This window comes from Nelumbo lutea, chromosome 3 (assembly GCF_056320005.1).
Source record: "Nelumbo lutea isolate HS-2025 chromosome 3, American lotus-T2T, whole genome shotgun sequence".
In the NCBI taxonomy this organism is placed as follows: Eukaryota; Viridiplantae; Streptophyta; class Magnoliopsida; order Proteales; family Nelumbonaceae; genus Nelumbo; species Nelumbo lutea.
Window position 1 is genome coordinate 95,319,437 of NC_142686.1, and position 24,861 is coordinate 95,344,297.

Genomic DNA, 24,861 nt, shown 5'->3' on the forward strand with positions numbered 1-24,861 from the left:
AGAATGGAAAACTTTGATGTGGGTACCAAATTGGTTACGAATGTTAGCATAAAATTTCTGAAAAATGGTAAACAATTCACTTCTTTCTTTCATTAAATAGAGCCACGTCATCCTTGAAAAATCATCCACAAAAATGACAAAATATCTGTATCCATTATATGACATCACTTTATAGGGACCCCAAACATCTGAATGAACTAAAGAAAAAGGACTCGACGCACGGTTATCAACCCTAGAACTAAAGGGAACACGATGGTGTTTCCCAAACTGACACGACTCACAATCCAAAATAGAAAGCTGACTCAAGGACGGAACCAAGGACTTCAAGACTTTTAGCGATGGATGACCAAATCGGCAGTGCCACTGGAGAGGAGAAAGGGATGACTGGAGAGCTGTTGAAGTTCTACCACCACCACCGTCAAGATAATACAATCCACCTGCTTCATGCCCTCCACCAATCTTCATCCCCGTCTTGAGATCCTGAAAAACACACATAGAAGGATAAAAGGTAATGGAGCAGTTAAGTGATTTGGTCAGCTTACTAACAGACATAAGATTAAAAGGCAAGTTAGGAACATACAAAACTGAGGAGAGGGATACAGGATCTAGGTCAACATTACCAACACCACAAATTGAGGATGTGGAACCATTAGCAAGGGTGACAGATTGTGATGTTGAGCAATGAGATAAGGAGGAAAACACACCTGGAGTTCCAGTCATGTGATTGGAGGCTCCAGAGTCAATGATCCAGGGATTGGGTGTGGATGCCAGACAAGCCATACCTGAGTGAGCGAAAGTCGCCGTGTTCTGCTGTGATTGGATAAACCTCTCATATTCATCACGGGGAACACTCACCATCTCCTTCACGAGATCATCTGTGGATGTGGGAGGCATCTGATCAGAAGAGTGATTCTCCTGTCTAAAGCTGGAACTTGAGTCATCGGTCGCGGCATGATTGGCCCAGGTTGAGGGTGGATCATGTAGATCATAACAATAGTTGATGGTATGTCTATCCATACCACAATGAGTGCACTTCCTCGGGCCTGAGCCACATCCTCTACCATGGGCTCCCCCTGAATCTCTGCCCCCAATATGACCACCACCACGATTATGAGTAGGCCCACCATTACCACTTCGGCCATATGCAAAACCACTACCACCACCACGGCCAGACTGAGCTCCCCTAGCTCCACCTCTAGCACCATGGCCTCTCGATACAGCAAAGGCAGATCTATCTAAGATATTAGAGTGCTCAGTAGATCCGATAGAAATCCTCCGGAGTCGAGCAAATACCTCTTCTAAGGAGGGAAGAGCCGATCCTCCTAATATCTGAGCCCGTACTGGTTCATATTCAGACTTTAGTCCCACCAAAAATCTAGTCACATCAAGCTACTCTCTCTGTTGTTGCTGAATCTTGACATCAGAAGTGAGAGGATGATAGACATTCAACTCATTACGTATGTTTCTCATGTTGGCATAGTACTCCTCAAGACTCTGATTGCCCTGTTGCAGGTTAAAGTACTCTTGATACAGCTGATAAACTCTGGTTGTACTGTCCTGCCCCAAATACAATTTCTTCGCATGGTCCCACACATCTTTGGTAGTATCAAGAAACATGAAGTTCACACTAATCTTGGGTTCCATACTATTCCACAACCATGTGATGATCTGAGCATCCTCTTGCTCCCAGTCTTCATACTCGTGAGAGTCAGAGGAGGGTTTCTCCTCTCTTATGTGTTTTACCTTCTTCTTTGCCTTCAGAAAGACTTCGACGGATTTAGCCCAAGGCACATAATTCTCTCCATTTAGTTTAATGGAGGTCATCTCAACATTCAGGTAGTCTGTAGGCACCATCACACTAGGTTTATAATCACTATTATCTCCCATTATGTTATCACCGATTCTGCACACTTGCTGAATTATATTACCACTGAGATCTGCACAGTGCACACCACTAGGTCACGCCTGTCACACTGATTGCAGCACTTGTTGTTGCTAAAATGTGTGCTCTTTACACCACAAACCCTAGATCACACCTGTCACACTGATTTCAGCACTTATTGTTGCTGAAAAGTGTGCCCTTTACACCACAAACCCTACTCCTACAACTACCTGAAATCTCACCATTATATGATCATATCTCTTCCTTCGAAATGCACAAAGAAACCAGCATAAACCCTAGCACATTACTGTCCGAAACCCTAGCATATGGTCTGAAACACACTTCCTATTTAATCCATAACAGATAACATGAACTGAGATCTCTTACCTTATCACTGAAGTAACAACCATACGAGCAGGAAATCAGTCCACACACAATAGCCACTGCACACACAATTCGGCCCTCTATTCTTCCTCTACTAAGAGAGGGCGATCTCAGAAACCACAGCAACCGACCACATACAACCTGACTGGAGGCATAGAAACCTCCAAGGGAAGAGGGCGATCACTCCTTTTCAGCCCTTTCCCTTATCTCCATTCGAATGCAGAAAAAAAAGGAAAAAACCCTAGATAGGGTGCGCAGAGAATAGAAACCTAGGCAAGCAGAAATCTAGGCAGATTCAAGTAGCTCTGATACCATGTTATAATTCGGTTCTGCCTTAGAGTTCTGTCTGTCTGAGATCAGTTTTGTAGAAAGAGAAAGGTGGAAGAAAGAGAGAAAGAGAGAAGGGAGAAATGCTGGTTCGAACTGGAAGACTCAACATAACATCTCCCAGTCGGCCAGTAGTATTTATATTATTAAAATTAACTGAAAAGACATATGTGCCCTTATTTAAGTTAGGAGCACTGGTTCCAACACAACATTACAGATTAATCTGGGTATAAAGATAGAAATACCCCTACGCTAACATTCAGCTATGAATCAAATGCTGTGAAGATTCTCTTGGTGGTATATGTAGATGACATTGTTATCGCAATTAGTGACAGATCGGGAATTGACAGGTTGAAGACTTACTTGCATGATCACTTCCAAACAAAGGATCTTGGCAAATTAAGATACTTCCTAGGGATAGAGGTTGCAAGGTCCAAGAATGGTATTAATCTGTGCCAGAGGAAATATGTTCTTGATCTGCTAGAAGAAACAGTGTTGTTGGGTGCTAGAAGAAACATACTTCCTATGGAACTGAATGTTAAATTGGGTAGTGATACAGGTGAGGAGTTTGAGGATCCGGGAAGGTACAGAAGGTTGGTGGGTAAGCTTAATGACCTAACCATCACCTGATCTGATATCTCATTTGCGGTCAATGTAGCGAGTCAGTTTATGCAGAACCCTCAAATCCCACACTGTGAGGCAGTCCTAAGGATTGTGAGGTATTTGAAGGGTGCTCCAGGTCATGGTTTGTTGTATAAGAGTGGAGGAAGTCTTGAGATAGAGGGATACACAGATGCTGAGTGGGCCGAGTCCATATCTGACAGAAGGTCCACTATAGGGTATTGCACTTTTCTTGGTGGGAACTTAGTGACATGGAAGAGTAAGAAGTAGACAGTGGTAACAAAAAGCAGTGCAGAGGCTGAATATAGGGCTATGGCACACACAACATGCAAACTAGTGTGGTTGAAGCATCTACTAGAGGAGATGGGATACTCGATTAACACTCCTATGAAGCTATACTGTGATAATCAAGTTGCAGTTCATATCTCCTCTAATCTAGTGTTTCATGAAAGGACGAAGCACATAGAAGTGGATTGCCACTTTGTACGTGAGAAGGTTCTTAGTGGAGTGATAAGTGCAGCATATGTGAACACAGGAAATCAATGGGCATATCTGTTTACCAAAGGGTTGAATCGGGGAAGAGTGGACTACATATGTAACAAGTTGGGACTATATGACATATACTCACCAGCTTGAGGGGGAGTGTTAGAGCCGGTTGTACAAGTGTAGTATAGTCCTTTTATGTTTAGTTATATATGTATTGTTCAGCTGATGTGGCTCTCAATTAAGTGAGGACACAATGGTAATTCTTGTATATCTTGGAAGAGTATAAATAAAAGAAGGGCCGACTAGAGGGATTTGAATTTTTCTCTCTAGTTCGGTCGTGACCTTTTCTCCTTCTTCTCCTTCTCTCTCTCTCTTCTCCTCCTCTTTCTTTTGATCTGAACTTATACGAACATCTAATCTGAGTTTTATCAATGACAAAAGAAAGCTAATTCTAAACAGGCCCATAAGTAAAAGGCCCATTAACTAATAGAACAAAACATAAAAAATTTAAAGCATAATTGTGGGATATGGGCCATTTGGCCCATCTTCATGACAATCCATAACATGGGAAATAGAACAGAGAAAGGGGACTGACCTTCAAGGATAGACATGGGCATGCAGTTAATAAGAAAACAGGGTGTAAGTACAACATCACTCCAGAAAGGGTTTGGAGACATTCATCTGATGTAAGAGGGACCGAGTAGTTTCCAAAAAGTGACGGTTCTTTCTTCCAGCCACCCCATTTTGTTGAGGGGTGTAGGTACATGAGGTTTGATGGATAATGGCATGTTGTTCCAAATATTCTTGAAAGGGTGTGGAAAAATACTCGCAGCCATTATCAGAACAAAGAATTTTAATATGTACACCAAATTGATTGAAAATTTCAGCATAAAATTTCTAGAAGATAGAAAACAATTCACTCTTTTCTTTTATAAGGTAAAGCCATGTCATCCTTGAATAATCATCAACAAAAATTACAAAGTACTTGTAACCATTATAAGACACTACTCTGTTTGGACCCCAGATGTCTGAATGGACTAAAGAAAAAGGACTCGATGTACGACTATCAACTCTAGGACTAAAGGAGACACAATGATGTTTCCCAAACTGACACGACTCACAATTTAAATTAGAAAGACAAATCAACGACGGAACAAGTTATTGAAGAGCTTTAAGAGACGAATGACCAAGTCTGCAGTGCCACTGATGAGGGGAGAGAGATGATTGAAGAACTGTTGCCAAACCACCTCCATCAAGATAATATAGTCCACCAGCTTCATGCCCTCCACCAATCTTCATCCCCGCCTTGAGATCCTGAAACACACAAGAGGAAGGGTAAAAAGTTGTTGAGCAATTAAGAGGCTTAGTCAATTTACTAGTAGACATCAGGTTAAAGGGAAACTTGGGAACATATAAAACTGAGGAGAGGGATAATGAGTCTATGTCAACATTACCAACACCACGTATGGCTGATGTAGAGCCATTGGCAAGAGTAACAAATTGGGAAGTGGAAGACAGAGAAATGGATGAAAACACACCTGGAGTTCCATTCATATGATCGGAAGCTCTAGAATTTATAATCCAATGAAAAGGTGTGGATGCCAGACAAGCCGTACCTGTGTGTGCAAGGGTAGCCATGTTCTGTTGAGATGTACCCTGAATGAACCGCTCATACTCATCCCATGAAACACTCACCATCTCCTTTCTAGAAGCATCTGTAGATGTAGTGGGGATCTGATCAGTAACTTGAGATTCTTGTCTTGAGCTACCACCATTTACAGCTACATGATTTGCCCACGTTGAAGGTGGGCCCTGTAGATCATAGCAAAAGTTGATAGTATGCCCCTCCATACCACAATGAGTACACCTTCTCTGAGTATTACCAAGTCCCCTACCACGGGCTCCCCCTGAGTCTCGTCCACCAACACGACCATGACCACGATTATGCATGCCACCACCACCACGACCATACATGGGTACACCACCGCTGCCACGGCCATGCTGACCTCCTCTACCACCACGACCTCTCCCTCTCGTAACTGCAAATGCAGACCTATCTGACATAGTGGAAGCCTCTACGAGTCCAACTAAAATCCTCCAAAGACGAGCAAACACTTCAGCCCTACTAAAAATCTGGTCACATCCAGCTGCTCTCTCTGTTGTTGCTGAATTTTGACATCAGGTGTAAGAGGATGATAAACATTCAACTCATTTCGTAAATTTCTCATACTGGCATAATAGTCCTCAAGACTCTGATTCCCTTGTTGTAGATTGAAGTACTCTTGGTACAGTTGGTGAACCCTAGTAGTGTTATCTTGTCCTGAATATAGTTTCCTTGCATGATCCCAGACTTCCTTGGCTATATCTAAAAACATGAAGTTCACACTAACTTTGGACTCCATGCTGTTTCATAACCAAGTCATAATTTGAGCATCCTCTTGCTCCCATTCATCATATCCCGGAGAATCAATTGGGGGTTTATCTTCCCTCACATGTTTCACTTTCTTTTTGGCTTTCAGAAAAACTTCAACAGACTTAGCCCAAGGGACATAATTCTCACCATTCAGTTTTATAAAGGTCATCTACACATTGAGATAATCAGAAGGCACCATCACACTTGATTTGTATTCACTGTTGCCTCCCATGACTGCACAAGAAAACAATGGGAAGCTGTACCACTAAATTGTTACTCTGCTGCCCTTATAAATCACCACACTCCACACGAATGACTGAACACCACTAGGGTTCCTAGTACCAGGTTTCAGCAACAGCACTCACAACTATTCACCACTGTTTCAGCAACAATATTCACAACTGTTCACCGCTTTTAGCAACAGCACTACTGTTGCCATCTACTGTCAGCACTAGAAACCCTCACAACACACCTCACGAATAGGATATCCAGTTCTGCAACATATAAAAGACTTGCTACATACCACAACTTAGTTCGAAGATCATGTACCTGTCAAGTAGAGGGTACCAAGTCTGCACCGTCACATCACAAAACCAGCCCTCTTCGAATTGCGAGTAGAGGGTTTTCTACCAACCACACAAAACCACAACAACTGCACTCATTGGAGGCATGGAAACCCCTAGAAGGAGAAAACGACCAGTCCTTTTCTTTCTTTCTGGAAAACTCTCTAGGTATCAATGAGAATTCTGCAAAACCATAGAAAGGAATGTGCAAAACAGAGAGAAAAGGAGACAACTGATCTGAACTATTATCGTGGATCTAATACCATGATAAAACTCATATTAGATGTTCATATAAGTTCAGATCAGAAGAAAGAGAAGGAGAAGAAGGAGAAAAGGTCACAGCTGAACTAGAGAGAAAAATTCAAATCCCTCTAGTCAGCCTTTCTTTTATTTATACTCTTCTAAGATATACAAGAATTACCATTGTGCTCTCACTTTTCTTCTCAAGCTATTTTCAGCAAAAGATAAGTGTGAGAAGAGCACAACATGTCTTCTGAATTTGACATTGCTAGGCAGCATATTCTTTCTAGGGAGGGTGTGACACTCTCTCATGCCTATGCTTTTGTCTCTAGAGAGGAAAGTAGGAGGAATGTAATGCTGAGACAGCTTGGGATTGACTAGTCGGCTATGGTTGGTACAACAAACCCTAAGCCGAATGGAGACAGGGGGAGTAGTGAGACTAGAAGGGAAGATAAGAAGGACTTGGTGTGTGATTATTGCAAGAAGCCTAAGCATACAAGGGACACTTGTTGGAAGCTTCATCCAAATCTTATGCCTGCTCAGATAAGAAACAAGAAGGGAAATGCAAATGTAGCCATTACAGGAGACTCTTCAGCTCCTCTCTCCCAAACTGATTAGGAATCCATTGCAGTAGCAGCAATGAGAACAGAATTGGAGAGGTTTGGACAGCTTATGAGTAAGAAAGATTCACCAAACTCTAGCCTTCTAGATGGACAGCAGAATGTAGGAGCAAACTACACCACTTCCTTTGCACATACAGGTAGTTCATATGCAACTGCGAATCTTGCATCCACTTCAGGTAGGGAGGGACCTCCCTGGATTATAGACTCAGGAGCATCTGAGCATATGACTAATGCCGCTACCATTTTCAGCTCCTATTAGTTGTGCTCTGGTGGAGACAGGGTCTCTACAGTAGATGGTTTACATATGCCCATTGCTGGGAAGGGGACAGTTAGAGTGACCAATGATATAACTCTGTCCTCTGTTTTACATGTCCCTAGACTTCATACCAACCTACTGTCTGTTAGTTCTTTGATAAAAAATTTGAATTGTTCTATGGCCTTTTTTCCTACTAATTCTGTTTTGCAGGATCTGGAGTCAAAGAAAATGATTGGGAGTGGTCGTGAGGTGAATGAAGTCTACCTTCTAGATGAGATTCTGAGACATCAGGGCCATCATGTTAGTAGCAGCAGTAGTAGTGGGTCAGAGTCAGTAAACCAGATTATGCTTTGGCACAATCGCTTGGGACATCTTTCTTTTAATTCTTTGAAATGTCTTTTCCCAAAGTTGTTTGAGTCTGTTCAATTACCTACTTTGGAGTGTGAGAGTTGTCAGTTAGGAAAGCATTGTAGACAGTCTTTTAAACCAAGTTATAAAAGAAGTACTTCTGCTTTTAATACTGTTCACACTGATGTATGGGGGCCATATCAAATCCCTTCCATGGGAGGATTCCGTTACTTTCTCTTGTTTGTGGATGATTATACACGATATTCTTGGATATATTTGATGAGATCACGTGATGAGGTTCCTAACTTAGTACGACAATTCCACCAGATGGTTTTCACACAATTTGGAGTGAGAACTAAGGTTTTTAGATCAGATAATGCCAGAGAGTACTTTGAGAAGGACCTAACCGCGTATCTCTTAGAACATGGTATAGTTCATTAGAGCAGTTGTGCATATACACCGCAACAGAATGGAGTTGCTGAGAGGAAAAACAAACACATTGTGGAGGTGGCAAGGAGTCTTATGGTGTGTGCTTCAGTTCCTGTGTAGTTCTGGGGAGATGCAGTTCTTACAGTCGTACATGTGATTAACCGTGTTCCTTCACAGACTTTGGGGTTTAAGGTGCCATTTAGCCTCCTTTTTCCAGATGGAGAGATATTTCATATACCTCTTGACCCTCATCGCAAGAAATTGGATCCTAAGGCCAAGAAATGTGTTTTTCTTGGGTATGCTCAAAACCAAAAGGGGTATTGCTGTTATGACCCAGTGTCGAGGAGCAGATTTGTCACTATGGATGTTAACTTTTTTGAATCCACATCCTTCTTCTCGAGTGGTTCTCCTCAGGGGGAGAGTTTTGGAGAGGAAAACTCACAATCTGTTCCTCTTCCTGTTTTTGTGGTGCCTCCATCAGTTCAGCCACCACCTGCACCATCAGTTCAGCCAGCACCTACACCTCCAGTTTCACTACCTGAGCCACTACGGGCAGCCTCACAACAATATCAGCACTGGCAGATCATGGTTGAATCCACACATCCTCGACCCACACCACTCTCTGTCATTCATTCTGAAACTCCAGATTCGGTAGATATAGTTCCAAGTATTCCTCTTAAGCCTGTTATGTTTCTGATGATAATGTTTCTATCCTAACACCATTGTTGCAGCTGATCCCACTAACCTTGATCTTCCCATTGCACTTTGCAAGGGGAAGAGAAAGTGTACAGCTCACTGCATTTCACACCATCTTTCCTACAATTCCTTATCACCCTCCTACCATGCTCTTCTTTCTTCCCTGGATTCTGTGTCTATACCTAGGAATGTTACTGAGACTCTCTCCAAACCTGAGTGGAAAGCAGCCATGCAAGATGAGATGGATGCTTTGCTCAGAAACCAAACTTGGGAAATAGTTAATCTCCCCCTAGACAAGGAGACAGTCGGATGTCGACGGGTATTCACAGTGAAGTATAAGGCCAATGGCAAGATAGAGAGGTACAAGGCAGGGTTGGTAGCAAAAGGGTATACTCAGACCTATGGTGTTGATTATCTGGAAACCTTTGCACCAGTAGCTAAGATGAGTTCAGTTCATATTCTTTTATCTCTAGCAGCCACCTATTCATGGCCCTTGTTCCAGCTTGATGTCAAAAATGCTTTCCTCAATGGTGACTTACAGGAAGAGGTATATATGGACATTCCAGCAGACTTTTATGAAAATGTTGGTAAAGAAAAGGTGTGCAGACTCAGAAAATCTCTGTATGGACTGAAACAGTCACCTAGGGCTTGGTTTGATAGGTTCAAAGGGGCATTCATCCGTTTTGGATACACACAGACACAGTCTGATTACACCCTCTTTGTGAAGAGGAGAGATGTTTTGGTGTCAATTCTGATTGTGTATGTGGATGATATAGTGGTGATAGGAAATGATCTGAAGGAGATTGATGATCTCAAAAAATCATTGCAGCAAGAATTTGAAATCAAAGATCTTGGTGACCTCAAATACTTCTTAGGGATTGAAGTTGCAACATCCAAGCATGGGATCTTTATTTCACAGAGAAAGTATGTACTTGACCTACTGCGAGAGACTGGGAAGTTGGGGATCAAACTAGCAAACACTCCTATTGATCCAAATCACAGAATTAATGGTGTGGATGGTGAATTGGTAAAGGATGTGGGGAGATATCAAAGAATGGTGGGCCGACTATTGTATCTATGTATGACACGACGAGATATTTCTTATGCTGTCAGTGTTGTGAGTTAGTACATGCATGCACCTCGGGTTCAGCACTGGGAAGCTATTGAGAGAATACTTGCATATCTGTAAAAACACCCTAGCAGAGGCATTCTTTTCTCAAATCATGAGAATTTGAAGCTAGAATCCTATACAGATGCAGACTGGGCAGGATGCTTAGATGACAGGAGGTCTACATCAGGAGTGTGTACCTTTGTAGGTGAAAACTTGATCTCCTGGAAGAGTAAGAAGCAAGCGGTTGTGGCAAGGTCAAGTGCAGAGGCTGAGTATAGATCCATGGCTCATGGTGTCTCAGAATTTCTTTGGGTTAGATCTCTTTTGAGTGAGATCGGGGTGAAAGCAGAGGAACCTATGATGTTATACTGTGCCAATTAGGCTGCAATCAATATTGCCAACAATCCAATTCAGCATGATAGGACAAAACACATTGAAGTTGATAGACACTTTATAAGAGAAAGGGTAACAACCGGAGAAGTTTGTTTGCCTTATGTCTCTTCAGAGTTGCAGCTGGCTGATGTTCTCACTAAAGGGGTGGCAAGGAACAAGCTTGAACATGATCTACGCAAGTTGGGAATGTGTGACATTTACTCCCAACTTGAGGGGGAGTGTTGAAGATTAATTAGTTTTATGATGTTTTTCTGAGTAGATGTTTTATGTTAGTCGTTAGATAGGATGTGGGGACCACAGTAGTTATGTGAGTCCAAATTTTGTTATGTTTTTTGAGTGTTATATATGTTGTTTTATGTTTTGCCGCCCTATAAGGGCATAGTTGTCTTTGTACTGTTCTATTATTTTAGTATAAATAATAAGTGAAGGGGGCAGCCAGATTATTGCTCTCTTTTCTTTCAACTTCTCTTCTTCTCTTCTTCTCCTTCTCTCTTCCTTCTCTCTTCAAGAATCTACTTTCTTTCATATTTTTTAATTCAGCAGATTTATACTGACTTAAAGCCTTCAGCAAATTCATTGAAGACACAAGCTTCCAGGTACAAGGAACACCAGCTCAAAGATTTCATTAAAGTCCCCAGCTACAAGCTAGGGTTTCACATACACACAATAAGTGGATGTTTTTTTTTATGTGTATGACAGAATAGAAAGGCTTTACACTAGAGATCCTTGACATCACATACTATTGTGCATATGTATATTAAATTTGATAGAAAGCGTTCACTAAAAAGATACATCAGCTACCAATTTATATTAGAAATTTTGATTACTATACTAAGGCAAATATTTTCTTCAGTAAAATGTGATAAATAATAAAAAAGACATTTCATATTTTAAGTGCATTAAATAGAAACCAAACTAAACCATTGGATTGTTCTATTCATTTGTTTACAGATGCCAAAATTGCAATCAATTGTGGTGGTGAAACAATGAAAGATACTAATGGAGACGAATTTGATCAAGAAAATTATAACATGAGTGCAACATCATACTTTGTAACAGATAATAGAAAATGGGCAGTTAGCAATGCTGGAATATTTTTTGATAAAGCAAATCTCAGTTACATCCAAAGCACTACAAGTCCAATTCAAGTTGGAGATACTTTAACAGGAGCCTTATTTCAACAAGTGAGGTTATCTCCAGGATCTCTAAGATACTACGGCCTAAGTATGGAGAATGGAATGTATACAGTAAATCTATATTTTGCAGAGACAGGATTTGATTGGGTGGCTGAATACTGGAAAGGATTTGATTGGGTATCCAAAAATAAACGAATTGATTTGGCGGCTGAATCCTGGAAGCTTTTTGGAAGGCGAATCTTCGATATTTATATTCAGGTATTGTGCTTTAAGAGATAAATCTTTTAATATCCAAGGATCTGAATTTTTTTCATATCTGTTATCTTCAAACTTCACTCTCTAGCCTTTAACAACTTAATTTTCTAATGACAAAACTATGCCATTTTACCTGTAGTAGATTCATTAAATGCTAAGAGATTGAATAAAGTAGAGCTCATCCCTGGTTCTTAAAACAGTTCCAACAATTTCCTTTTTTGTAGTAAAATAAAAATAAATTTTCATTAATAGAAAAGAAAAAGACTACATCATAATCAGGTGATAAGGCAACACCCGACATAGTGAGAAATACAATAGAACCTTTCAAATACTGCTCAGTACAAGCTATTCAAATTTCCACTTGAAAACCCAAAAACTTCCCCAAGGTTTTCCAAGGTCCTCTATCCTCAATAGAAACTTATCTGGAAATACAAAGACCAAGACTGCAACAAGTTTGCTAGCATCCTTCACCAACCTTTCCAGCTTACAAGCTTTGTCTTTAGAATCCTTCTATTTCTCTCCTTTCATATGATCCAGCTAATTGCAGATGGTATACGCCTTCAAACCATCCTTTCTTAATGTTCCTTACTACCCTTCTCCTTCTTTCATCTCTCAGGCCCCTTCCAATCCATGAGATCAGCTTCCTTCATCTTTGGGTTCAAACCCCAAACCTCACTCTTCCTCTATTCCTCATCAGCAATTCCTTCTTCCTTCTCCTCCCACTCCTCCCAAACCTCACCTCCTTCACCAGTATGTTTCTTTTCTATTCTGTTCTTCCTTTCTGCTTCTCTTAAACTGTTCAATTGCTTTTCTCACCAGTCACTCCCCTCCCAGAAAAACTTAACCCAGTGATTTCCCAACTTTCACTTGTTTATCCACCACCCAACCAATGCTCACTCTTCCTTTCTCAGAATTGTCTTCCCCAACAGCGTTCTCAGCTTCAAGCCCCCACTTTCTTCTCTTATCCCTCCCTTGTAATTTCCTCAATCTCCCTCTATTCCCCTGTTTCCCCCTTTTCAACCCCGACTTCTGTTCTCTGCACTACTGTTCATCTGTTGAGTTACAACCTCGTGAACTCTCTGAGAAAATGGAAGCCACGCATGATTAGAAATTTTGATTCAAATTCGATCCGGTGCCATAACCTTGTTTTCCACCAATGAGTCAATGTTCAATACCTTCTCTTGTATGTATGAATCTGATGGGAACACCTTTGTACTTATCACCCAAAGCCATTTGTCTTCCATTTTCAGACTTCTCTTACTCTCTTGGCTGTCTTTCAGAGAGTTAAACCTCTCCATCTTTGAAAAGGGATCTCTTTTCTCCAAATTTCCCCTCGCCCCCTTACTCCTTTAACTCTTAATTCTTTCTTCTGAAATCAACCAATAATCCCATAAACTGCTGATCCCCACCCCCTTTCTTTTGTGTAGCATTAGCGATATCGGTTATCGCCTGTTCTCCAATTCCTCCTTTATTTATCCCCTCTCCTAAGTCTTGATCTCCCTTGTACTCACTCTCCCTATCCTCCATCTCCCACCACCCCTTCTCCTTCTCCTTTCATCCCTTCTTCTCTATCTATTCTTCTGTCTACTGAAGCCGCCTTCTCCTTCCTAAATGATTCATCAGCCCCCTCAATTATTATTCTCAATTCATAAGGTTCTCCTGCAAATTCCAGAACCATTCTATCTGGAATATTGGCTATGACCTTGACCTCTACTAGGATCCTCGCCATGTCCAACTCCCAGGTTCTGTTTCTGTCATCATACTTCAGGAATCTGCTGCAGGAACAAGCAATTTCCTTAAAGGTCAGAATGCTCCAAGCATGCAGTGGGATTGCAACTTTTCCAATCCACATCGCATACTTCATCCTGCCAGCAACTAGCTCTCCAGCCACCGGAAACCACCAGTCTTGCTGTGAAACATAAACAGCAGAAGTTCCGCATTCAGCTTCCTCACCCCCAACACCACTCTTCCCCACTCTAACTTTACTGAAGTTTCAATCTTCTCCATCTCCACATCTTTTTCAACCACTCTTCCTACTAGACTCGCCTGTAAGACTTCATCGTCTCCTTCATCTTACCCATCTTTCTAGTGTCCACTATCACCTTCTTCACTTTAGCTTCCCCCACTCTCTCCATCTTACTCGTCTTTCTGGCATCACTCACAGGTTTCTGAAGGCCCATTGTTCCTGATTAGAGTTTTTTCTGAACAACATATGCTAATATTACATTAGTAGTATCAACTAAAAAATTGGTTCATTTTGTCTATTGGATTTTGTTCTGTATCTTGGTCCATACTTTTATTATTAAAAAAGAAAAATATAAAATGATGTGCAAAGTTAAAATAAATTCAAGCTAGAATAACTAAAACTTATTCTCTTAAGAGCTTAATCTCTTATATAGAAGGTTTAAATGCAACATGAGACCACTGTACAATCAGGGTTGTAAATCTTGCCAATATAAAGGCACCAGATCTCCTATTAACTTCATCCTAGTATTCTTTCTACTGATCCGATAATATCATAGCATTTACAGCTCATGCTTTGAAGGTATGAATACTGGTACTTAAAACATGTTCTTATCCATGTCAGCAGAAAAAGTGAACTTTTGTCCATAAATTTATGATATATTTAATAATGGCTGTAATATAAATTATGTAAAACTTCCCTCCAACATGTAGATACCTCTGAGAACCTCTTGTCAAAAAGGTTTTATGAATCAGTATCTCAGTTTAAGCTAAGTTACCATCTAGTTTCATAATTAGAAGTAGTGCACTTCATGTAGAAAAAATTTCTAGATGACAAAGTTGATCTTAACCCACTTGGTGTTAGGATCAGTATCCTAGTTTGATTGCAATGCAATTTCACTTGTGCCTGTCCAAAAGTAAGGGAGTGCAAATAAGATGAATACATATTCTGATTTATATTTTGTTTTAAATTTTACTTTGTTATGTTTTTCTGCAGTCTTAAATGAAGTAAAATATAACCCGTGGCAAAGTAAAGTGAAACCCCAAGTGAAAGTGAACCAAAAATTACTGTCCTGATTTGTACTCCTACACATTTGCATTAGTGTAAATTTAATTTCACTACAGAAAGTGGAAAGGTGTTTCTCACCACCTATTTTTATTGAATATTTTTTCCAATTTTAAAGCTTTTATGTGGCGTAGTAAAAATTTAATTCTACAGGGGGATCTGAAAATAAAAGACTTTGAAATAGCGAAGAAAGCAGATGGAATGTTTAAAGGCATTTCAATGGATTTCAAGGTTAATGTAACAGAGAACTATCTTGAAATTCATCTCTTCTGGGCTGGAAAAGGTACTCAAAGAATACCTGAAGATGGCTCTTACGGATCATCCATTGCAGCCATCAAGTTTACTCCAGGTAATATCACATAGAATTTGATTAAACGCATACCTAATGTGTCAGATATTGGCTTGTCAAAAAACAGTGGTAGACATTCAATTGATATTATATTAAATATGATTATGAATTTCCTGAGTAGATTTCACACCAACCGTACCTGGCAATCCAGAATCACCTTCATCAAAAAGGACAGGCTTGATTGTTTTTATTGTAGTTGTTGTTACAATTGTCATCTCAACATCTGTCTTCGCTATCTTCTACATGAGACAAAGGAAAAGAAAAGGCATCCACAAGGATGAAGGTAATGTACGAGTATTAATAATTGGTTCGTCTATTTTTATCTTATGTCAGCTATCCTGTGCAGTATATTTATCCATTTTTTCTCCATTTTGTACTAAAATGGGGATGATATAATAAAAAAAGGCTTGCTAGACCTCTTTGTCTGAAGATGATCAAGACTGCTATCAGTCTTGGGCACTAAGGAATTTCAGGTTCGAACAGAAGAGAAAGTGAAGAAGATAGAGGAGAAAGATTAGTGAGAGAGCAGTAGAACACAGGTTTGAAAGGAAGGACAGATTCTGAATAATCTGCCGCCACCACTTCAATTTAATATTTATATGTTATGCTAGTTACATGAAAGGACACATCTGCCCTTGGTGTTTACATCATAACACTTAACAATATAAAACTGAAAAGTAAATAACAACTAGAATAACAGAACTAGAATAACAGAATAACATAACAAATAGACTAGGTACATTCTACCCTACGGACAGAGTGGCCCCACAGCTGTGGGGCCCACATCAGTTTCTCTACACTCCCCCTCAAGTTGGGAGTAAATGTTTATCATTCCCAACTTGGATAGATCCGCTTCTAGCTTCTTTCTTGATACGGCTTTAGTGAGGATATCTGCTAGTTGCATACTGGATGTGATGTAAGGGAGGCATACTTCTTGAGATGACACCCTCTCTCGTACAAAATGCCGGTCAACTTCAATGTGTTTGGTTCTGTCATGCTGCACCGGATTATGTGCTATATTAATGGCTGCTTGATTATCACAATACAGCATCAGAGGCTTCTCATACTCAACACCCAACTCCTCAAGTAGAGATCTTAGCCATAGGATTTCAACCACTCCGTTGGCCATGGACCTGTATTCTGCTTCAGCACTAGACCGGGAGACAACACTTTGTTTCTTACTTCTCCAGGAGACAAGGTTTCCTCCCACAAGGGCACAATATCCTGAGGTAGACCGTCTGTCATCAACACTCCTAGCCCAATCGGCATCCGTATAGACCTCCACCTTCATGTGGTTATTGTTCTTGAACAGTATACCTCTACCCGGGCATCTCTTCAAGTATGCTAGTATTCTTTCTGCTGCTAGAAGGTGCGTGGTTCTAGGAGAATGCATGTACTGACTGACAACACTAACTGCATAACTGATATCTGGCCGAGTGAGGCATAGATATAGGAGCTTTCCCACTAACCGCTGGAACATAACTTTGTCTTCAAGCAGCTCCCCACTCTCTGCACTAATCCTGTGGTTCTATTCAATGGGTGTATCTGCAGGTTTGACACCCAGCTTTCCAGTTTCAGCCAACAGATCTAAAACATATTTCCTCTGAGAGACAAAGATCCCCTGTTTAGATCTAGCAACCTCAATGCCCAAAAAATACGTAGTGTACCCAGATCTTTCACCTCAAACTCTTGATGAAGGAGCTGTTTGAGGGACTCAATCTCATGGTTGTCATTTCCTGTCACCACAATATCATCAACATATACTGCAAGTAGTGTCAGTGAAAACTCCATCCTCTTGATGAACAGTGTATGATCTGACTGGGCCTGTACATAATCGAACTTCCCAAGAGCTAGTCTGAATCTGTCGAACCAAGCTCTAGGTGACTGCTTCAAACCATACAATGCCTTATTGAGCCGGCAGACCTTCTTACCTGTCTCTATATCATAGTATCCAAGAGGCAACTGCATGTAAACCTCTTCCTGCAAGTCCCCATTCAGGAAGGCATTTTTAACATCCATTTGGTACAAAGGCCAAGTGTGGCTTGCTGCAAGAGATAATAGAACCCAAATGGTGGTCATCTTGGCTACCGGAGCAAATGTCTCCAAGTAATCTATACCATAAGTCTGAGTGAACCCTTTTGGAACTAGTCGAGCTTTGTACCTCTCAATGGAACCATCCGCATTGTGCTTCACAGTAAATACCCATCTGCATCCAACTGGTTTCTTTCCTTTGGGCAAGTCAACTAGCTCCCAGGTATTATTTTTCAACAGGGCATCCATTTCAACTTGCATTGCACCTCTCCACTCCGGGACTGATAGGGCCTCTTGTACTGTTCTTGGAATAGGGACATTGGAAATGGAACTAAGGTAGGACCTGTAGGTAGGAGATAGGCGATCATAGGATAAAAAATGGGAAATACAGTGGGTTGTAGATGTGGTGCAATGTCGTTTCCCTTTACGGACTGCAATCGGAAGATCAAGGTCATCTGTAGGAGGTGAAATGGCAACAATAGAAGAAGTCTCTGTGGGTCCTGGGACTGTAATGCCTGGATCTGGAGCCGCAAATGAGATTGGAGCTGGCCTGGACTGCTGATGATTGGGATCAACCTGCCTACACCGCCTATGATAGACCCTCAACTCCTGATCCCTCTGACCACCCTCACCATTGCAGCTCCCCCTCAACTCCTGATCCCTCTGGCCACCCTCACCATTGCAACTCCCATCACCCAATGGAATAGGTAAAGGAACTACCGCACTCTCACTGCTCTCCCCCTGAAGACAAGGACTTAAACCCCTACTCTCACTGCTCCCCCCCTGAGGAGAAACCCGAGGATAATAGGGTGTCTCCTCAAAGAAAGTGACATCCATGGAGACGAACTTCCTCCCTGAGACAAGATCATAGCAGCAATTACCCCTTTTGAATTTGTGCATAACCAAGGAAAATGCATTTGGAGGCCTTGGGTTCAAACTTGGAGTGATGGGGTCCGAGAAGCTTAACAAAGCAGGTACAACCGAATGTTTTAAGGGAATAGAAAACAACTCCTCATGTGGGTGTAAACTAAGAAGCTGAACTCGAAGTTGTAAAGAAGAGGATGAACTTCTGAGATGCAGAGAATGTCGAACTGTGTTAGCAGTCGACTATTCCTTTATTTAAATATAAGTGAAGTATAAAGTACAATAAAATTAACTGTATACCCCTGATTAGTAATGGGACAACCAGAAACATAAACAGGATTAGGCCCATTAGCAAAGGCCCAGTTACAAGATAAGATTAACATAAGAATGGGCTAATAGGAGACCCTATCAGCCGAGCACACTCTAGCATTCTAACACTCCCCCTCAAGCTAAACATGGATATCAATCATGTTCAGCTTGCCAAGTATGTCCTTGAACTTTGTAGATGCCAACCCTTTTGTTATTACATCTACAATCTGCATTTCTGATGGAGTATAAGGCACACAGAGTTCCCCTGAAACAATTCTCTCTCTGACAAAGTGTCGATCAATTTCAATATGTTTTGTCCTGTCATGTTGCACGGGATTGTTGGCAATGTTGATAGCTGCTTTATTATCACAATACAACTTGAGAGGACCTTCAGTCTTGATACCAAGCTCATTAAGGAGAGTTCTGAGCCATAAGAGTTCAGCAACCCCATGTGCCATAGCTCGGTATTCTGCTTCTGCACTTGATCTAGCCACAACATTCTGCTTCTTACTACGCCATGTAACTAGGTTTCCTCCCAAGAATGTACAGTAACCTGAGGTTGATTTTCTGACTCCAACAGACCCAGCCCAATCAGCATCAGTGTAGGCTTCAATTTCAAGTCTACTGTTCTTCTTGAATAGAATTCCTTTCCCTGGGCAAGTTTTCAAGTATATGAGAATCCTTTCCACTGCTCTCATATGAGGAGTCTTTGGTGAGTGCATGAATTGACTGACAACATGCACTGCATAGGCAATGTCTAGCCGAGTGAGGGATAAGTATATCAGTTTTCCTACCAATTTTTGGTACCTTTCCTTATCACAGTATTCCTCACCCATTGATTCTTGTAATCCATGGTTCGGTTCTATTGGTGTGTCTGCTGGCCTGCACCCCATCATGCATGTTTCTTCTAGGAGATCTAGCACATATTTTCGTTGACATATGTAGATTCCTTCTCTTGATCTAGCAACTTCAATCCCGAGAAAATATCTCAAATTTCCCAGGTCCTTGATCTCAAATTCTGAAGCTAAGAACTCCTTCAACCTCTTCATCTCTTTCACATCATTTCCAGTAATCACCATATCATCCACATAAACAATGAGAGCTGTAAGTTTTCCATCCTGCCTCCTTGTAAACAATGTATGATCCGCACTGCTCTGAGTGTACCCCACTTTTTTCATGGCCGTACAAAGTCTCTCAAACCATGTCCAGGGAGATTGCTTCAAGCCATACAAAGCTTTCCTTAATTTACACACCTTCTTTCCAACATTATATCCAGGTGGGGGTTCCATGAATACCTCTTCATGTAGATCACCATTTAGGAAAGCATTCTTCACATCTAGCTGATGAAGTTCCCAAGAGAATTTTGCAGCTAATGACAGTAGAACCCTGATTGTGTTGAGTTTTGCTACCGGGGCAAAGGTTTCCTTGTAGTCAATTCCTTCCTTTTGTGTAAATCCCTTTGCCACAAGTCTGGCCTTGTATCTTTCAATTGACCCATCTTCCCTGTGCTTTACTGTGAATATCCACTTGCACCCAACAGTGCCTTTCCCTTCTAGTAGGTCCACCAATTCCCACGTTCTTGCTTTCATTAGGGCTTTCATTTCTTCATTCATGGCTTCTTTCCATCTTGGATCAGATACCGCCTCTAAATATCTGGAAGGGACACATATAGAGGAAAGAGCAGACACAAAGGAATGATAGGCAGTTGATAAATGTGAGTAAGAAACATAATCAGCTATGGAATGCCGAGTGGTACAAGAACGAACAGTCTTATGGAGAGCAATAGGAAGATCCAAATCTGAATTGAGAGAGTCAGCAAGAGAGGAGAGTGCACCGGTTGAAACCAGGAAGGAGCTAATGCTCTGATACCATGTAAACTAAGAAGCTGAACTCGAAGTTTTAAAGAAGAGGATGAACTTCTGATATGCAGAGAATGTCGAACTGTGTTAGCAGTCGACTATGCCTTTATTTAAATATAAGTGAAGTACAAAGTACAATAAAATTACTGGTATACCCCTGATTAGTAATGGGACAACCAGAAGACTTAAAACATAAACAGGATTAGGCCCATTAGCAAAGGCCCAGTTACAAGATAAGATTAACATAAGAATGTGTTAATAGGAGACCCTATCAGCCGTACACACTCTAGCATTCTAACAGTGGGTATAGAAGGGAAAAAGGAGATCGCAAATCAAGAACCCGGGAAGAATCCGATTAATAAGATATACCGCCGTGAGGATAGCATCACCCCAGAAGCGAATAGGGACATTGGAGGTAAACATAAGACTTCTAGCCACCTCCAAGATGTGCCTATTCTTCCTTTCTGCAACCCCATTCTGCTGAGGTGTATGAGGTCAAGAGCTCTGATGGATAACCCCATGAGTAAGAAGGTAAGATGCCAATGACTTAGCAAAATATTCCTTTGCATTATCAGATCTAAGAACTTTAATCTTGGCATCAAACTGTGTTAGGATCATTTGGTGAAAGTTTTGTGTCAGGGCGGGAACTTCATCTTGTGAACGCATAAGATAAACCCAAGAAAACCGGGTATGGTCATCAACAAATAACAAAAAATATTTGTACCCACCCATAGAAGGAATGTGATATGGCCCCCAAACATCCGTATGCACAAGATCAAAAGGACGATTACTCCTTTTATTACTCAATGAATAAGAGTTTCTACAATGTTTAGCAAACTCATAGCTCTCACATTGCAACTGGGACAACTCAACAAACTCAAACAAAGTAAGAAACAAACTCTTTAAGGACCAAAAAGACAAATGACCCAATTGGTTATGCCAAAGCATAACCGAACTCACACTCTGGGAAACAAGTGACCTCTTACCCACTGACTCTTCCCGATGAGAACTCTCCCGAGCAGATAGATCCCATTCGTCTCATGGCCAGTCCCAATCACCTTCTTCGTCTCCAGGTCCTGAAAAACACACCGGTCAGGGAAGAAAGTTACTAAGCAGTTCATGTGTTTGGTAATACTACTGACTGAAAGGAGGTTAGTATCAAGCTTAGGAACATGTAAGACAGAAGACAAGGAGATCGTATCTGATAACTTAATGTCCCCCTTCCCAGAAATAGGAACCAGGGAGCCATCAGCAATAGATACTTTATCCCTACCAGATGACAAATGGTAAGAGGTAAATAGTGAAGGCAAGCTAGTCATGTGGTCAGATGCACCTGAATCTATTACCCAACAAGGTTCAGTAGTACCTGGAGCTGAGGCATGGTAGGCTGAAGCTAGAGTACCTGAATTTACGGTTGTAATCTGACCACCCATCTCAGAAACACTGCCATAACTGATGCTCCCAAAGCTGCCTTCTGCCTGATTTATAAACTCCATCTCGGTCAAGTCTTAAAACAGCACTTGGACTACCAATCACAATCAAAAACAGTATAGGCCTGATCTGTATTCACAGTGTATGTGCACAAAACTGGGATAACTCTGATCTGAAATCAACTAACAAACACAACAGTGGCTGTCCGTAGAGCTCTAACCCCTTTAAGAGAGTTCGAAAACCCCAAAAAACTCTGAAAAACAGCTTAGAAGGAGGTCTGATTTGCCTTTGCAGAATTAGGATTTTAGTCAGTCCTTAAAGTGATCAATTCAGTTGCACAATCTAATCAGTACTGTATAGATAGACTTGCAGTAGGGTTAATATGAAACCCTAGAATCTGATCAATGCTAACAATAAACTTGAGAACAGCTCTAGGTAGATCACAAGATTCAGTCCAGCACTAGGGCTTGCCGCAAGATCACTTTTAAACTCCAGTGCAGAAAGAAACAAGGCTGAGACAGTTCGGTGTAAAACAATAGGGTTTTAATCACAGCAGAACAGTAGGGTTTGCTGTAAAATCCTAGTGAATCGAAGTGTAAAACAGTAGGGTTTTAATCACAGCAGAACAGTAGGGTTTGCTGTAAAACCCTAGTGAATCGAAGAGATGAAAACCTAGAATGGTTCAGCCTTCCTCTCCAGATAGGTCCAACCTATCTTTTCTTAGAAAAGTAGATGACTTACAAGAAAAGAATTGTTCGCTGCCTTCTAGGGTTACCCGAACCCTAGTCTTCTCTGATCCTTCCTGACCACCAATACTCTGCAAACATAACAAAACTTCCAACAGCTGCTAGCACTTCTGGCGATCTCCAAGAATCAGTCTGCGAACTCCACCTTTTCAGCTTCTAGTCCTAGGAGATTCTCATGTGGTCGGCTGGTATTAGACTCACATAAGAAACCCTAACTTGGCTCTGATACCATGAAGATGATCAAGACTGCTATCAGTCTTGGGCACTAAGGAATTTCAGGTTCAAACAAAAGAGAAAGTGAAGAAGAAAGAGGAGAAAGATTAGTGAGAGAGCAGTAGAACACAGGTTTGAAAGGAAGGACAGATTCTGAATAATCTGCCGCCACCACTTCAATTTAATATTTATGTGTTATGCTAGTTACATGAAAGGACACATCTGCCCTTGGTGTTTACATCATAACACTTAACAATATAAAACTGAAAATTAAATAACAACTAGAATAACAGAATAACATAACAAATAGACTAGGTACATTCTACCCTATGGACAGAGTGGCCCCACAGCTGTGGGGCCCACATCAGTTTCTCTACATTGTCCTCTGGCTGAGGATTGTCCCCTCCATTAGACCACTAGTGCCCATTGTCCCTTTGTCAACATTTATTGCAAATATCAACCACAATGGAAGTTGTGGAGGCTAGGTTTTACCTTGATAAACAAAAAACACCATTTGCAATATAGGCTCTGTTGTTTGCAGTGCAAATATGTACCAGATACAAATTTTGAATCTGTTTGTTTGTAACTATAATTTTCACTTCTACAAAATACGAAATTTGTAATTTTTGTCTTCTGAAGTGGCCCTAATTTTAGGCAAGGCTGCAGCCCTATTGCATAATCCTTTAACTGTAAAATAATTTGAGCTTACAAAAATTGAACTTGGGCCTCCTTGTGCCTTTCATGCACAAGGAGGCTTATCCATTCCTTTTTTATATTCCTTTGAAAATCCATTCCTTGGAATCAAATTGCCCTAAGTTAAATAACGTCATCTAAATTAATGTTGATGACTTTTTCGGACACATAAGATTTTAAGTTCTTCAAACCAAATTATGGAGATGCCTGCATATCTTTTGAAGCTTTGTTCTAATGAGAATTTCCATGGATCCAATAGAAGAATAATATCCACAAAATCTCCGAATTAACTTTTGATACATTCTATAATAAACCAGGAAAAAACACCCCTCCAAACTTTTTCTAGTAAATTATTATGAGGCTTATCCAATCTAAAGTTCAAGTTTTGTGTGGAAATTAGCTTGCATTTGGGTAAGCTTCAGGATTTGTGTTTTTAATTTAGAGAGATATATTGTATATGGTTGTATTTGGGTATTCTTTCAGGGAGGGTATTGTAGGTTATAGAGGTAAATTTGTAATGTTGATAAATTTTGGGGACTTACATGTATTTATGGGAGGAAGAGGGGCCTCTGTGAAATTCTGCTATAATTGGGTGGTTGTTTATTTAAGCCATGATTGTATGCAATTAGGGTTGGGTGAGAGTGGACATTTTGTTGTAAGTATAAGAGGTAAGTCTTGTATTTCTTGTTCTCATAATGGATATTTCTCCCACTCTTCTCATGGATGTAGGCTACTGAGCCAAACCATGTTCACTATTGGTGTTTTCTCTACTTCTTCCTATTCTCTTCTTGGTTTACTGTTCTCTTGGCTTCTGGTTGACATTTAAAGCCCTAAAGCACAAAACCCCAATTTTAGGCTTCATGTTTTGGAACTTAAAAAGTGATTTGACTTTAGGTTATGTGTTTCGAAGAAACACTTACAACACTTGGTCATATTTTTACCACAGCCCAAAGCTTAAAATCAAAAGATTATCTAATTATAGGTTATTTATTAGCTTATATGATTTAAATACAAATCTACTTGATGATGTCTATGCAAAATACTCTTAAAGTTGGTATGCATTCAAGACTGTGTTTGGCTTGTTTCTATCAAATTATGCTTGTTGTCAATACAACTAACTGGGTCACATTAGAAAGTGTAATAGGATTACACTGCAAGATAGCCCGTTGCAGCAG

At 40.7% G+C, this 24,861-nt stretch overlaps 1 protein-coding gene across 3 annotated transcripts in view; it reads left to right on the forward strand.

Moving 5' to 3' along the window:
- LOC148866994 (putative LRR receptor-like serine/threonine-protein kinase At1g56140) overlaps positions 1-24,861 on the forward strand; it is a 151,422-nt gene that overhangs the window by 107,452 nt on the left and 19,109 nt on the right. For 2 of the 3 annotated variants that reach the window (XR_016110621.1, XM_088980597.1), the window contains exons 17-19: positions 11,724-12,166; positions 15,345-15,540; positions 15,662-15,823. Coding sequence is in view for 2 of the 3 variants with exons in the window: in XM_088980597.1 (XP_088836723.1) it covers positions 11,724-12,166; positions 15,345-15,540; positions 15,662-15,823 (801 nt within the window). In the remaining variant the exon portion in view is untranslated. The remainder of the gene's footprint in view (positions 1-11,723; positions 12,167-15,344; positions 15,541-15,661; positions 15,824-24,861) is intronic. The other variant, XM_088980598.1, reaches the window with a different exon arrangement.